This window comes from Vigna unguiculata, chromosome 3, assembly GCF_037176805.1.
Source record: "Vigna unguiculata cultivar grain cowpea cultivar isolate G323 ecotype 2 chromosome 3, ASM3717680v1, whole genome shotgun sequence".
Classification (NCBI taxonomy): domain Eukaryota; kingdom Viridiplantae; phylum Streptophyta; class Magnoliopsida; order Fabales; family Fabaceae; genus Vigna; species Vigna unguiculata.
Window position 1 is genome coordinate 65,025,792 of NC_140794.1, and position 13,823 is coordinate 65,039,614.

The 13,823-nt window shown below is 28.0% G+C and overlaps 1 protein-coding gene across 1 annotated transcript; it reads right to left on the reverse strand.

Moving 5' to 3' along the window:
- Window positions 1-2,942: 2,942 nt before the first annotated feature.
- PAO5 (polyamine oxidase 5) lies at window positions 2,943-4,852 on the reverse strand. The gene has a single exon (XM_028062532.2). The coding sequence runs from the start codon at window positions 4,721-4,723 to the stop codon at window positions 3,119-3,121; it is 1,605 nt and encodes a 534-aa protein (XP_027918333.1). The 5' UTR covers window positions 4,724-4,852; the 3' UTR covers window positions 2,943-3,118.
- Window positions 4,853-13,823: the final 8,971 nt, after the last annotated feature.

Consider the following 13,823-nt stretch of genomic DNA (forward strand, 5'->3'; position numbering starts at 1 on the left):
TTGTATATTCAGATTCCTTCGTTTACGTGTCAGACAAAGATCTATTAGGTAAAGCAATGGTTTGTGATGTCCGATCCTTACTTACTGTGTGATTGAGGCACACAAGAAACAGGACGAGACAGCAAGTGGGACATTTTTGTTTTCTCTCGGTTGAAAAAGATTTATAATAAATCGAGATATTCAATAGGTTAAGAAATGGAGAAAAAATTCAAGTCAGAAAACATAGTCGAGGTCATTGCAAGAATTAAAAAAATATCTCTACACAGTCGAGATCATTGGAAAAATCCAAAAAAATACAAAGCCGAAATTATTACAGGAATTCAGAAAGATATATTCACGAAGTCATAACAAGAATCTAAAAGAATATCTCCACGTGACCGAGATCATTATAAGAGTTATTATCATTTTTGTTCTTTTATTTTTGTAAGGTGATTTTAATTAAATAATGTAAAAACAAAACAACAAGCTCTACTTTTGAACAAAAATAAAATTTCTCATTTTTCAGAGAGAGTTCTCATCCATTAAAATAACATTTTTTTAGTATTTTATTTATCACTCACGTTTGTTCCTCTTAGATTTCTTTTCTCGACAATCTCTAAAAGCAAATTAAAACAAGTATCAAGCTTGGTTGATTTGCTTTGCAGAAAAATCCAACGTTAGCACCAATACTTCTTGGTTGGTAGGCCACAGTGTTGGAGATATGTCTGTAGAAAAGTGTTGTGAGTTAAAGCTTGCACAAAAACATTATACGTGCAAATGATTGGGATGGAATAAATAATCGTTTTTATTCTCAGACTTTGTTTTACTAATTTTAAACTAATCTTTAATAATACTCGGATTCTTTTTTATACACTTGTATGATAAATATAAATAAATAATGTGAAAAATATATTTAAATTTGTTATAAAAGTTAATGTTTGAGTTTAGGGTTTATGAGGAAGAGATGGTACGCACGTAGTAACGTACTATGGAGGGTTGGATTGGATGGGACGTTTGATATTGATGAATCCTGAAAAAGAGAAAAATGAAAAATGAGTTGAGAGTAGAGTGATGTGGGCACAATGAAGCATTTTGGTACTACTACACCTTTGTCTCATTGTTAACGTTAAAGGACATTGTGGTTGGATACTCCTCTCCTTCACCCATGGGACCCTGTGTTCCACAACACTCCATTACCATCCTTCATTTTTTTCTATCACATCAAAATTCTATTTCAAATTTTCATTTTTTTCCAAAATTTTACAAACTGTTTTTCCCTTTACCTAATATTGTTTTATATTTTCTTTATGTATTAAATCTTGTTTGAAATTGTCATTCAAATTGAAACGTGTTAAATAAAACATCACTGTGAAATATTTTTTTGACACGTAAACAAATGTTATATAATTAGTGAACTATATTTATTTACTTTTAAATTTTAAAATAATTATATCGAAATATTTTTTGACACGTAAACAAATGTGACATAATTAGATTATGTAAATTATATTTATTAAATTTTAAATTTTAAGACAGAATTATGTTGAAGTTTAAGGTAATAATAAATTCAAATTTCATCCAAAATCATATTTATCTCTTTTTTTACTAATCTACTTCTATTTCTTTTCTCCCATCAAAATGATGGAAAAGATCATCCTCACATGTTACGGCTCCAACTAAAGTAATTTGTTTGTTTTGTTAAGAATGTTTTCAGGTGTGAAGATCAATATAAGAGAGATGAAGAGGATTGATTTGAGTGGATAAGAAGTTAAATTTATATTGTTCAATTTTCTCACTTTAAGAGATTTGGAGATGAAAATGAATAAATTTACAATTAAAATTTATAAAAATTTGTAATAAATTAAAAATTAAGTTTAAGAAGAAATCAAAATTACCAAATTACCCTTAATTTTGAAAGTAATTTAAAATTATAACTAAATAAGTTAGATTTATTTTATAAAAAGTATCAAAATAAATAAATTAAAATAAAATATTTTAGTAAACAAATATTTATAAAACTAAATTGAATTAAAAAAATAAAAATAAAGTGAGGGCATAACTATAATCTTATGTGTATCACCTTCAAGTCTATGATCGAACATAAAAGAATCTGGCTATTTTTTCCTTTCGCTCTCCATCAAATCCATAAAAAATGAAAAAATATATCAACTTTGAATCATTGTTCTCTTTTTCCTATATGAACATTAAATACCTTAAAGTGAAAAGAGCCTAAAGTTTACATGAGATCATGAGATTTCTTACCAACTTCAACTTTATGATGAAATAAGGAGAAAGAAGATCCAAAATGATCTTCATTTATGTATTGGAACCCTGTATTACTAGACCGTTGTTACTGGTGGCTCTGGTACGAAAGGTTGAAACAAAATAAAATGGAACAATTTTATTAGTTGATGGAAAGATATTTTGTGGATATGAAAAGCAAATCGAGGTGACAAGTGCGAAAGTTAATGTTATTATTTGTACAATAGGAGGCGGTGTGCTTATTTCTACAACTATACCACTGTTTGGCCGAAAGGAGGATTTTTTTACTGTCACGGAAAGTGCATTGTGCAATGTTTTATTCCCAATTGCGGCGAACTAAAGTTAAAACGTAAAGACCATCAATTATTGTTCCAAGTAAAACTCTGATCTGACTCAAACAGACATGAGTTCTTTGCAGGTTAAAGCAGAGGCTCCTATTAAATGGCTTTGTATTGAAAAATGGATACGTAGATGAGTTGACAAGCCAGATTACGTTTATGTTAGAGGTGATGAAGCGGTTCCAAAAGCTGGAAAGACCCGGCTTTACCGGATCCTGTCCTCTGGGGGAAACCACAAAATACACATGAAATGAAACAGTGTTTATAGGCCAGGTTGGTGTTTCAAAGTTTAAATTTAAGAACATTAGGTGTTTGTTGTAATGATTTAAAAGATATGAAACAACAAGAAAATGCACAAAAAAGTTTAAAAGAAAGTAATTGGCTACACTGGTTTTCCCTATGTTGCCACTTCTAATTTCAATTGTTGGGAAATCGGTTACTAATCTCCCCAAAGACAAACTAAGAATACTATCATATAAACTAATGATACAAATTTTGAAAGGGGAGAAAATGAAAAAGAAGTTGCTATACTATAAATCTTAACACGGTGAATAGTGTTGAATAAGCCTATTGGCTTCCCTAAGACCACTGAAGTAAGCTCCATGAGTTGTGGAATAATGGGTTCTGTGGGTTGCTTCCCCTGCAAACAAGATTTGAAGTGGTGGTGAAGCAGAAGGGTGGCTGCTACTGCTGCTACTGCATTTTGGCAAAGGTTCTGCCATTGTATCAAAATCATCTCCACTTGATCCAACTGCCACATGACTGTATGAGCCTAAAAACAAAGGATCTGTTCCCCATTGGCTCTTCAACACTTTACTGAATTTAACATTGTATTCGTGGGAGTGCTTTTCAGAATTCACATTCCCGTTGCAAAACTCAACTGAATGTGACAGGAAGCATGAAACTGTGTCTGAAACCCCTTTAATGATCTCTTCATCTTTGAGTGACTCAAGTGCCAGAGCTTCTTCCCCGGCAAACCAAGATAAGAGGACACTAGAGTTGTTGTAGATAGGACAAAGAGTAGCAGTTTTCCTCATCCACCAGGGTATTTTCTTGTGCCTCAACTCAGAGTTTGGTGAATGGAAAACCATTTGCAAGAAGGGGAACCCTCTGGGGTGTTCCTCTCTTCTCCCATGAGGAGGACTCAATTGCATGAACAACTTGTTAACAACACCAAAACCAAGCCTTGAAATAGCCTCAGCCTTAAAAGAGGGTAGAGGGGGATGGAACATCGACATACCTGAATCACCATCATCACGGATAGAAGCCTTCAACACCCCCAGTGAAACCGTGACAATGACATGATCCGCAGACATAATAGAGCCATCAGAGAAATGTAGCACCACGGGCCTAGAACATGTTCCGTTGGCCTCGTGTCTCTCGGGTTGCCATTCGATTCTTGTGACTTTTCTTCCCAACTGAACTGAACCAGGTGGTAGCACAGACGCTAACGTTTCAATTATGCTCGAGTAGCCTCTAGCAATTGTGATTTCTTCACCCGGAAACATTTGGTATTCACTTTCTGCGCCATAATCCAAAGTCAACAAGTCAGAAACAGATGTACAAGTCCTCTGCGTGTTCTCGTGCATGGCAAAGATTGCTTCATCAAGCAACTTCCTATTCCACTTTCCGAACCCTTTCAGCTCCTTTTCCTCTTTTGACGAACCCCAATAAGCATCAAGGCCTTGTCTGAGAAAAGAACCGATGCTGAGGATTCCGCTGTCGCCGTTGGTTGTTGGTGTTGACATCTTTCCCTGAGCATGGTCCATGAGACTGTTGAAAAGCTTGGTGATGGGGTGGACAAAGGAAGGGGTTAGCACAAAGCCACCTTCAGCAATGGTGGTGGCCTTGTTGTCGTTCCCATCCATGCACTCCCAAGGCTGGTCAGACTCAAGTGCATGGATTTGTTGAGCTATTTTGTGGATTGGACTTCCTTCAATTCCATGGATCCAAGTAGCACCCATCTCAATCCGGTCACCACCAAACTCTGAACTGTTGATTCTCCCACCAATCCTGTTTCCACCTTCCACAACACACACCTCAAACAAGTTCTTTGAGGCACTCACACTGTGAAGCCTGTTGGCAGCAGTGAGCCCCGCCATTCCTGCTCCTATTATCACAATCCGTGCCTTCTTCACCGCCATTGTTACCACCTAGCTTTGCTTTTTGTCACACCAATGAAACAAGTGGTGTGTGTGTGAGTGTATGAGTATGAAGGTGAGATTTCAGTAACTGGCAATGGATTTATAAGTGGGTGATTTGTTGTTTTGTCAAGATTCAAAAGTACTTTTCGAAAATAAAATGTTACAAACCAAAATGAATTTGAAGTGACATACTATGTTTCAAAAACAAGTTTAAAGAAGAGACACGTAATCATTTAATTAAGAGACTTTGTTCATTTACCTTTTTCTAGTGACTTCTTTCCGCACACTATAATTTATTATGCCCTAATAAAGACACGGCGCTACTTTTGCTTTTTCTCTCTGTAAGACTACAATTATTCAAGTCATTTTCTTTTACTAATTCTTCTCTAATTATAATTGAAGGTTCACCTTACCGTGTAAGTAAGAATCGGAATTACAGTTTATAATAATGTAGGGAAAGGGGGCCATGTTGAATGTTTTGAAGTAAAAATGGTAAAAAAGTAAATATGGAGCAGAAGTTAGAAGCAGTGCGTAGAGTAATAATTCAAAGAAAGGTACTGTGATCAGCACTGAGCCACATAACCTGTGGCCCTCTTCACACCGCCCAGAACAAACAAATTTAGTTGTACAATACAGAGACAATTTTTAGAGTAAAGGAGAAAACAAATTTGATAACCCACTATTCTGCTTCGTTTCAAAAGGAGTGGGATGAAAAAGAAAAAAGAAAAAAAAATTGTTTGAATTGGAATTCTTACATCAATATAATGTGAACTTAGAAAAACTTACAAAAAAAAGAATTAACTCGGTGGAAGAGGAGGAGATTACTCTGGAGGTACTGTGATGTGTAGTGCATTTGTTGATCGTATTGTTTTCTATAGTTCTTCAAACGCTTTTATATATTTAGCTTTCTTTGCAGCACATCCAATATCTAATTTAATAATCTTATTTTTCACTTTTTCTTTCACCTCTACAACAATTGATGATGTTTGTAACATAATGCACTTTGAGTTTGTTCATTCAATTCAACAAGCCCATACAAGTTCCTTTCGCATCTTTTTTAGCAATTCATTCCAAACACATTTCATTTACTTTTCTACCAAATGTAGAGGGTGAAACATTTGTGTCTTTTTGTGTGTGGATTGTTACTTTACCTCATATACATGTTCATGATATTTTTCCTACAAAATAAAAACAACATTATTATATTATTACAAATTTTCAAACATCATGGACCGATGGTGATACAAAAATTAATAAGTTTACTTTAGGAGACCACTAAAATCAGTGAAACAACGACTAACATAAGAAAACAATGATAGAAAGTGGTGCAACACATACTCAAACCTCATATTGAGTTATGAGGTTTAGGGTTTAGGGTTTAGGATTTAGGGTTTATGGGAGAGGTTCTGAATTCAACTCTTTTTACTAATATTTGTGAGTTATAAGATTGGTTTGATGAATTTAAGAAGGAAAAATGAGAGAGATTGTTGGTTCAACTTCTCTCACTACCACGTATTAAGAATCACAACTATCAAATCAAAATATGTCTTAAAATTTAAAAAATACTACATATATGTCTTAATCTGCACTTATTTGGGTGTTAAAAAGGAGAGTAAGGGAGAGTAAAAAGTTAATTGAGAATTGTCCTTGCAAAAGATCTGAGATATTAAAAAGTGAATAGATATTAGTTGTTAATATTTTTGTTAGTAAAAGGTTTTAAACTCACAACTTCTTTCATCTTTTCTTCCAAACTCACTAAAACCTTATGAGTTTTAAATGATAATGGGAAAATTAAACTTACAACTTCTCTTACATTTTTTCCAAACTTTAACATTAGTTCACTTTATAACTTCACATTAATAAATATTTTAAATTTTAATAGAAATATAATAGAAAAATTAAACATATTTAACTCAAAATCTTAAAGTGTTATCTTAAATTTTTACTTCATATATTACCCAAACTTTCTAACCTAACAAACCTCCAACCTTTACACCTTTTCATTTCGCAATTTCAGTAAAATTAGGGAAACATAACATTAAAGTTTGTAACATGTAAATTCTTAACTTTGTGATTCTTGTTTTGTGAACTTGCTTCTTTCTAAATAGTTTATTTTTATTAAGCTCTTAAGGTTGTGGTTACGTGGATAGACTCGTATTTAATAAAAAAAATAAAAATATTATTTAAAATAAGAAATTTAGGCTATTAAAATAATCTAGCAATGAATTATGGAATAAAAAATTATTTTTTATTAAAAAATATTAATATATCCATATCTTAAGTCGCTTAAATGCTATTTTAGAATATATTTACGTAATATATAATTTTAATCTTAAATAAGAGTATTCTACCACAGCTGAATCATAAAAAAAAAATTCTTACTTTTTCGCTTTTTTATAATTTTATTATATTTTTCAAACTAAATTAAAAAAGTAATCATATGAAACTTGTTCAACATGCTATTTGGATAAATTATACTAAAGTCTACAATTCAAACAGAACATGGATCAAAGTCCCGATTGCTTCGAAAGATATTTTTGAGAAGGGTAAATAGATGAATTTGATTGAGAGAAGAAAGTGAGGTTGTTTGTTTAAAGGGGTGGAGAGGTGAAATTGAAGAGATTTGAAGATAAAGTTGATGAAAATTTGTGAATGATTCGATGAATATAATAGATATAAAATAATATTGTAATAGATAAAATTGTTAGATTATATTTTTACTTACGGTTAAAATTAGTATAAAATAAAATAAAATAATTATTATTAGTTTTAGTATTATTATTATTAGTTTTATTATTAATATTATTAGTTTTAATATTATGATTATATTATTAATGTTATTATTATTAATTTTATTAATTTTCTACAAATTTTAATAATAATTATTATTATTATTAATTTTTTTAATAATTTTAATTCTACAATTAAAACTAGTAATTTATTAGTATTAGTGTTATTATTATTAATATTTTAATTATTATTATTATTTCTATATGTTTTTATTTACAAATGAAAATAGAAGGGTTAAGGGTATGGGTAATGAAACACTTATTTAAAATTTTTCAATTTGTGTATTTAATAAACTGTAAAATATTAATTTAAGTTCTACAACAAGTATTTGTTTATTTTCTATCTTTATTTCAATATTACTTTGTTAGTTCTTGTTTGACATATTATTACCTTTCTTTTATTAATCTTTCACTTTGTTTTTATCATAATAATTAATATATCTTTTATTATAGAAAAGATTTATATATTACTCTTCAATAATTTGAATGATATAACAGTAGTATCAAATTAATTAAAAAAGTAAGTATGTTATTATACGTTATACATAACAAAAAGAAGAAAAAAAAATATATATATATATATAGCTTTTTAATAATTTAGAGTATAATAAGTATTTTAAATAAATTTTTTTATTAACAAAAAATTACTGTTAACAAAAAAAATCATTTTGAAGTCATATGTAACTGTAATGGACAAAAACGTCAAAGTTCATGTAATGACGTCTCTTGCCTTCCTCATCTCTTCAAAATGAGAGGATGAGAATTTTGAGGTCTCCTTCAAATTCATCTTCTCAAATCAACTCGGATCCTTTGAACCAAACACTGAAATAACTCTCAAATTCGTCCTTACTTATGCATCTAGACACCCTCCCTCGTATTCATCCCCGAAAGCAAACACATCTTTAAACTCTGTGTCTCCTGAGAACAGTGACAGATCTTAACAAAAATTGTTGGGGGAGCCAAAATAATATATCAAAAATTTATATATTTAATTATTATCACTAATAAAATAAAAATGAATACATAATTTAGTATAACAATAACTAAAAATAAATCACACATATCAAAATTGTCAAAAGAAAATTCAATAATAATCAAACCACACTTAAAATCTAATTATAAAAAACACAAAGTACAATATTTTTTTTCTATTTTCATAAAATAAAAAATTAATATACAAGATGCTGATTAAATAAATGATTAAACTAATATTTTACTATCAAGTGAGACAAGAGAGAATGACCTTCTTTCTTATTTTTTCGAGAATGGAAGAAAACGACTGAGAGATGAGAGCAAAAATAATAGATTTTTTTTCTTCAGAAACAAAAAAAGATAGGTGAAAACAATTTGTGAAAAACTCAAGACATATAATGGAATCACAATTAAAATTCGGTTATAAAGAACCATACAGTATAATATTTTTTCTTTTATGTTCATAAAATAAAAAATTAATATAAAACAGGTTCATTAAATAAATTATTCAACTAATATTTCACTATCAATTGAGATCAAAGAATTACCTTCTTTTTTTCTCTCTTGTGAATGGAAGAGAGTAGAGGAGAAATAAGAGCAAAAATGATAGATCTTTTTCTCTTCAAAAATAAAAGTAAACAGCTGAGAATGAGATATGAGAATAATTTGTGAGAAACTCAAGCCATATAATGGAACCACAATTAAAATTCGGTTATAAAAAAACACACAGTACAATATTTTTTCTTCTATATTCATGAAATAAACAATTAATATAAAAAAGGATCATTAAATAAATTATTAAACTAATATTTTACTATCAATTGACACCAAAGAATTATCTTCTTTTTTTCTCCCACGAGAATGGAGGATGACATAAGAGAAATAAGAGCAAAAATAATAGATCTTTTTTTTTCAAAATCAAAAAGAGAAAACAGATGAAAATGGAATATGAAAACAATTTGTGAGAAACTCAAACCATAATTAATAAATAAATAAAAAATAAAAAAATATCTTGATAAATTTTTTTATTCTTTATTTTTATTATGTTTAATTTTATATTTTATATTTTATTAGCATTAATTATTATGTTTATAAAAGAAATAAAATATTTAATTTAATCATAATATATTTTTTAATATCTATAATATATAAACAATTTAAAATATATATAACATAAAAAAGATTCAAAATTTTTGGGGCCATGCCCCCTGCCCTTATGGTGCTCCCCCACTGCCAGAGAATTATGAATTTTCGGTGCTACATGTCTAAACCCAAATGTCTAACTCTACCTCCAATATGGTTAACGGTGTTTGGTACTATACTAATTAATATAATATTTATTTTTGAAATGTTTTTTGAAAAATATATAAGCTAATTAATAATTAAAGAACATTTTCAAAAAAAATTAAATTGAAAATATTATTTTTAATATTATAATCAATAATAATTAGATGTTATAAATATTATAAATAATTAACTATTTTTTTCATTTACTATTTAGTTTGTTGGTGCATTATTGGTAGACAAATATTTTAATCAAATTAGAACATATCAAAAGGTCATTCCAAACTTATTAAGAAACGAGTTTGGTTCGATCTGGTATGTTAGTTATGGATGATCTCTTTTATTCTTATATTTGATGTTCACAGATAGGATAGGTTAGAAATTTCTCATTTACTTAAGATATTGTCAAATATAAGATATGTTAGCAATTTCTCATTTACATATTGTCAAATAATAATAGATAAGTGCAAATATCATATCTAGTTGATTTTGTGATATTTATTTATAGAATTTAAATATGTTTTTATCTTTTAACTTTCACTAAAAATTAGGATTAGTCTTTCTTCGAAATTTTGGTCTAATTTAGTCTCCACTTTTAGAAATGCATGAATTTATTCATTTTTAATCATGAATTTAGTCTTTTTAATCAAATTTGTTAAGTTTATTTGACATCTCAAACACTTTTTTCAACTAACATTGAAGCATAAATGTGTCAAACGGTATAAATAACTCAAATATTATCATGAAAAGCTTTTGAAGCGTCAAATAAACTTAACAAAATTTGGTTAAAAAGACTAAATTCACACATTTCTAAACTTGGGGAACTAAATTAGACAAAAATCTCAAAAATGAACTAATTACAATTTTAACTTAAAGTTAAAGGACTAAAAACATATTTAACCCTTGTTTATATTTAAATTTCACTTTCTTAATGGTAGATGTGACTTTTCATTCATCTTAATATTTTTTTTCTATAAATATTTATTTCAAGGTATATTATATTTCACTTCTAAATATTCATTTTCATAATTAGTTTGGTTACTCGATCAAGATGTAAATATTCTTTCTATAAGTTAACCAGGTACCTAAATGCAAATAATTATTAGGTTTATATACTGTTTTGGTCATTGTTTTAGTCTAAGTTGTGAGAGTTTGATTTCTCTATTTTTGTTTCGTTCAATTTGGTTCCTGTTTTATTAAATTACATTCAATTTTGTCCTTTCACATTGTGTAAATTGACAACAGTAGAGTGTACAACTAACATTATTCACATTATGTGAACTATTTTAATTGTGATTGTTTGTGTTTTGTTTAAATAAGTCTCTATTTTAGTTAAATTTGTTTAATTTAGTCTCACCATCCATCTCATTACTCTCAACTTCCACTTTATCATGATTCATGACCCTCACAATAGACTTCTTTGTCACTCTTATCCTCCATTTCATACCATTTACTATTGTCAACATAATCAATGTTGTCACCACCATCACCACCACCAAATTAAAACCACCACTGCCATAAGTTATTTGTAACAATGGCCGCCAATAAAATACACTTTACTTAAAAGATTTTGGGAATTACAATCACAGGTATTTTTTGGACAAAAATGAGAGATATATACTATTTATATTGCTTAAAATACAAAAATTCTATACAGTTTTGTAAATTCATTTTTCTTTCAAATTTAACAATTTCATATTGTACAAATTATTTAAGATTTAAATTATAAATCTCTTAAAATTTACAGATTTTTTATGTAAATCTAAAAAAGAATTAATTATATACACCATTAAAATACATATTGAAAAAAAAAATTGCGAAGGAATACACCCTTAAAAAGCATGCTCAAAATGGTGAAGAAGCATTCAATAAAGTAGAAAATTGCAAATATAAAACTAACCATCATATGTTAAGATTGATTACATAAAAAAATATCATAAATAAGTGGTCCCAATTATTGTTGGATTCTCATTGCCATTGCCAATTCAATTTACTATGTGTGCAATTTCCTTGCAAAGAGAATCAGACCATAGGTTATATCAATATCAAATTTGTCGAAGATTGTCAAGTACACAAGACACAACATAAATCAACAAAACCATCAATCAATGGAGGACACTGATTTATCATTGAAGTCTTTTTCACACATTGACCAAGTCAAAAAAGTATACAATTATTTTAATAGTGGTGTTTTCATAAAAAAAAATTAACTTACTATATTAGTCTTTTTTTTTCCTAATATTTTATACAAATTTAAACAAAGATTTCTTTTTGAAATCCTAAAAATTATATAAAATATTGATGCTTTTTATATTTTTGAATAAGAAGATTAATGAGAATAAGTCATAAGCAAGTGTTTGAAAAACTTGTATTACTTTAAGGTGTGTTTCTTTGAAGAGATGGATTTAAAGAAGAGTGTGAGAATAAATTTGGATGGATATGAGAATATTTGAATATATGATTTTTTGTGTTTTTTTAAGAGATTTGAGGATAAAAATGAGTGGATTTTGAGATGAAATTTGCGATAGTTGGTGAATGATTTTATTGATATGATAGATAAAAAAAAATGAAATTACTATTTTACTCTTATAATAAAATTAATATATTATTATTAATATTATTATTATATATAATATATTTTTATGATAATATATATAAACCCAAAGAAAGAATCAATTAGGTAACTGATTCCCTCCCATGCTCAGTGGCGAATTTCTTTGGGGGCAGGGAGGGGCCCTGACCCCCCAAAGTTTTGATTTTATATATATATATATATATATATATATATATATATATATATATATATATATATATATATATATATATATATATATATATATATATATATATATATATATATAATATAATATAAAAATATATTTAAATTTTTTAAAATTGTAGGTAATATATATATATATATTAGAAATTAATAAAAATAAATTTTTAAATTTCTTTTATTTAATCATAGTATTTAATGTAAATACATAATAAAATATAAAATTAAATATAATAAAAAAATAAAAATATTTAAGTTTAATTTATCTTTTGGTTTTTGTTTTTATTTAAAAATTGACATTAGGATTAAGTTAATTACACCAACAAAGTAAATCATTCATATTAAGAGTCTCAATTTTAATGAAAAGATCATTGTTCTGTTTTGAGGAATTTAACGAAATTTATCGTAAAAGATCGAATTACATCAGTTTTTTAAAAATCGAGACCAAATTGAGATTAAAAAAAAAATTGGAGGATCAACTTAACATTTTTAAACGAAAGCTTGAATCAAAGGAGTAATTAAACCAAATATTTATTAACATAATTTTTATTTTTCTTTTCATTGTCTTTTTAGTTTTTCACAAATTGTAATAATCTATCACCCTCATATGTCTTCTTTTTGTTTTTAGAGAAAAAAAAAGTTAGACATAAACTCATTATATTTCTCATTTATCATCTTCCTTTCCCGTCTCTTGTCTTACTTGATAATGAAAACATTATTATTTTTTATTTCATGAGCTTTTTGTGTATTCATTTTTTTATGAATATAGAAAAAAAAATGTATTATTAATAATAATGAATATATTTTTTATTTTAATAATTACGTGTCTTATTTTTTTATTAGATTATGATCAATTATTTTTTAGTATTATTTACAAAATAGGTATATTGATAAAGAATGAAAGAATAAATTAATCGTTTAAGAGTGATGAAAAGGAAATTATTGACTAAAACAAGATGATTCTACCTCTCCAAATATTATATTTTGAAGCATTATACTAATGATAAAAAATATTCGATTAGAGAAGTCATTTTTTGAAGCATTATACTTACTAATGATCGAATCTAATGATCTCAAAATTATATTACTTTGGCCCCTCTAACACTTTTGGTCAAGATCCACCACTACCCATGCTTCACACGCACAAAGGAACTGGTTACGTAACCGGTTCATCCCATGCCATGAAAACCCACCACCCTTTGTTGGACACTCACACACATGTGAAAGGACATAATGGTAAAAGTATATTTCACCCTTGCAAATCTTTGCGCTTTGAAGA

Bases quoted from the DNA above. Each gene is read 5' to 3' on its own strand.
- PAO5 (XM_028062532.2), bottom strand. From the start codon at position 4,723: ATGGCGGTGAAGAAGGCACGGATTGTGATAATAGGAGCAGGAATGGCG.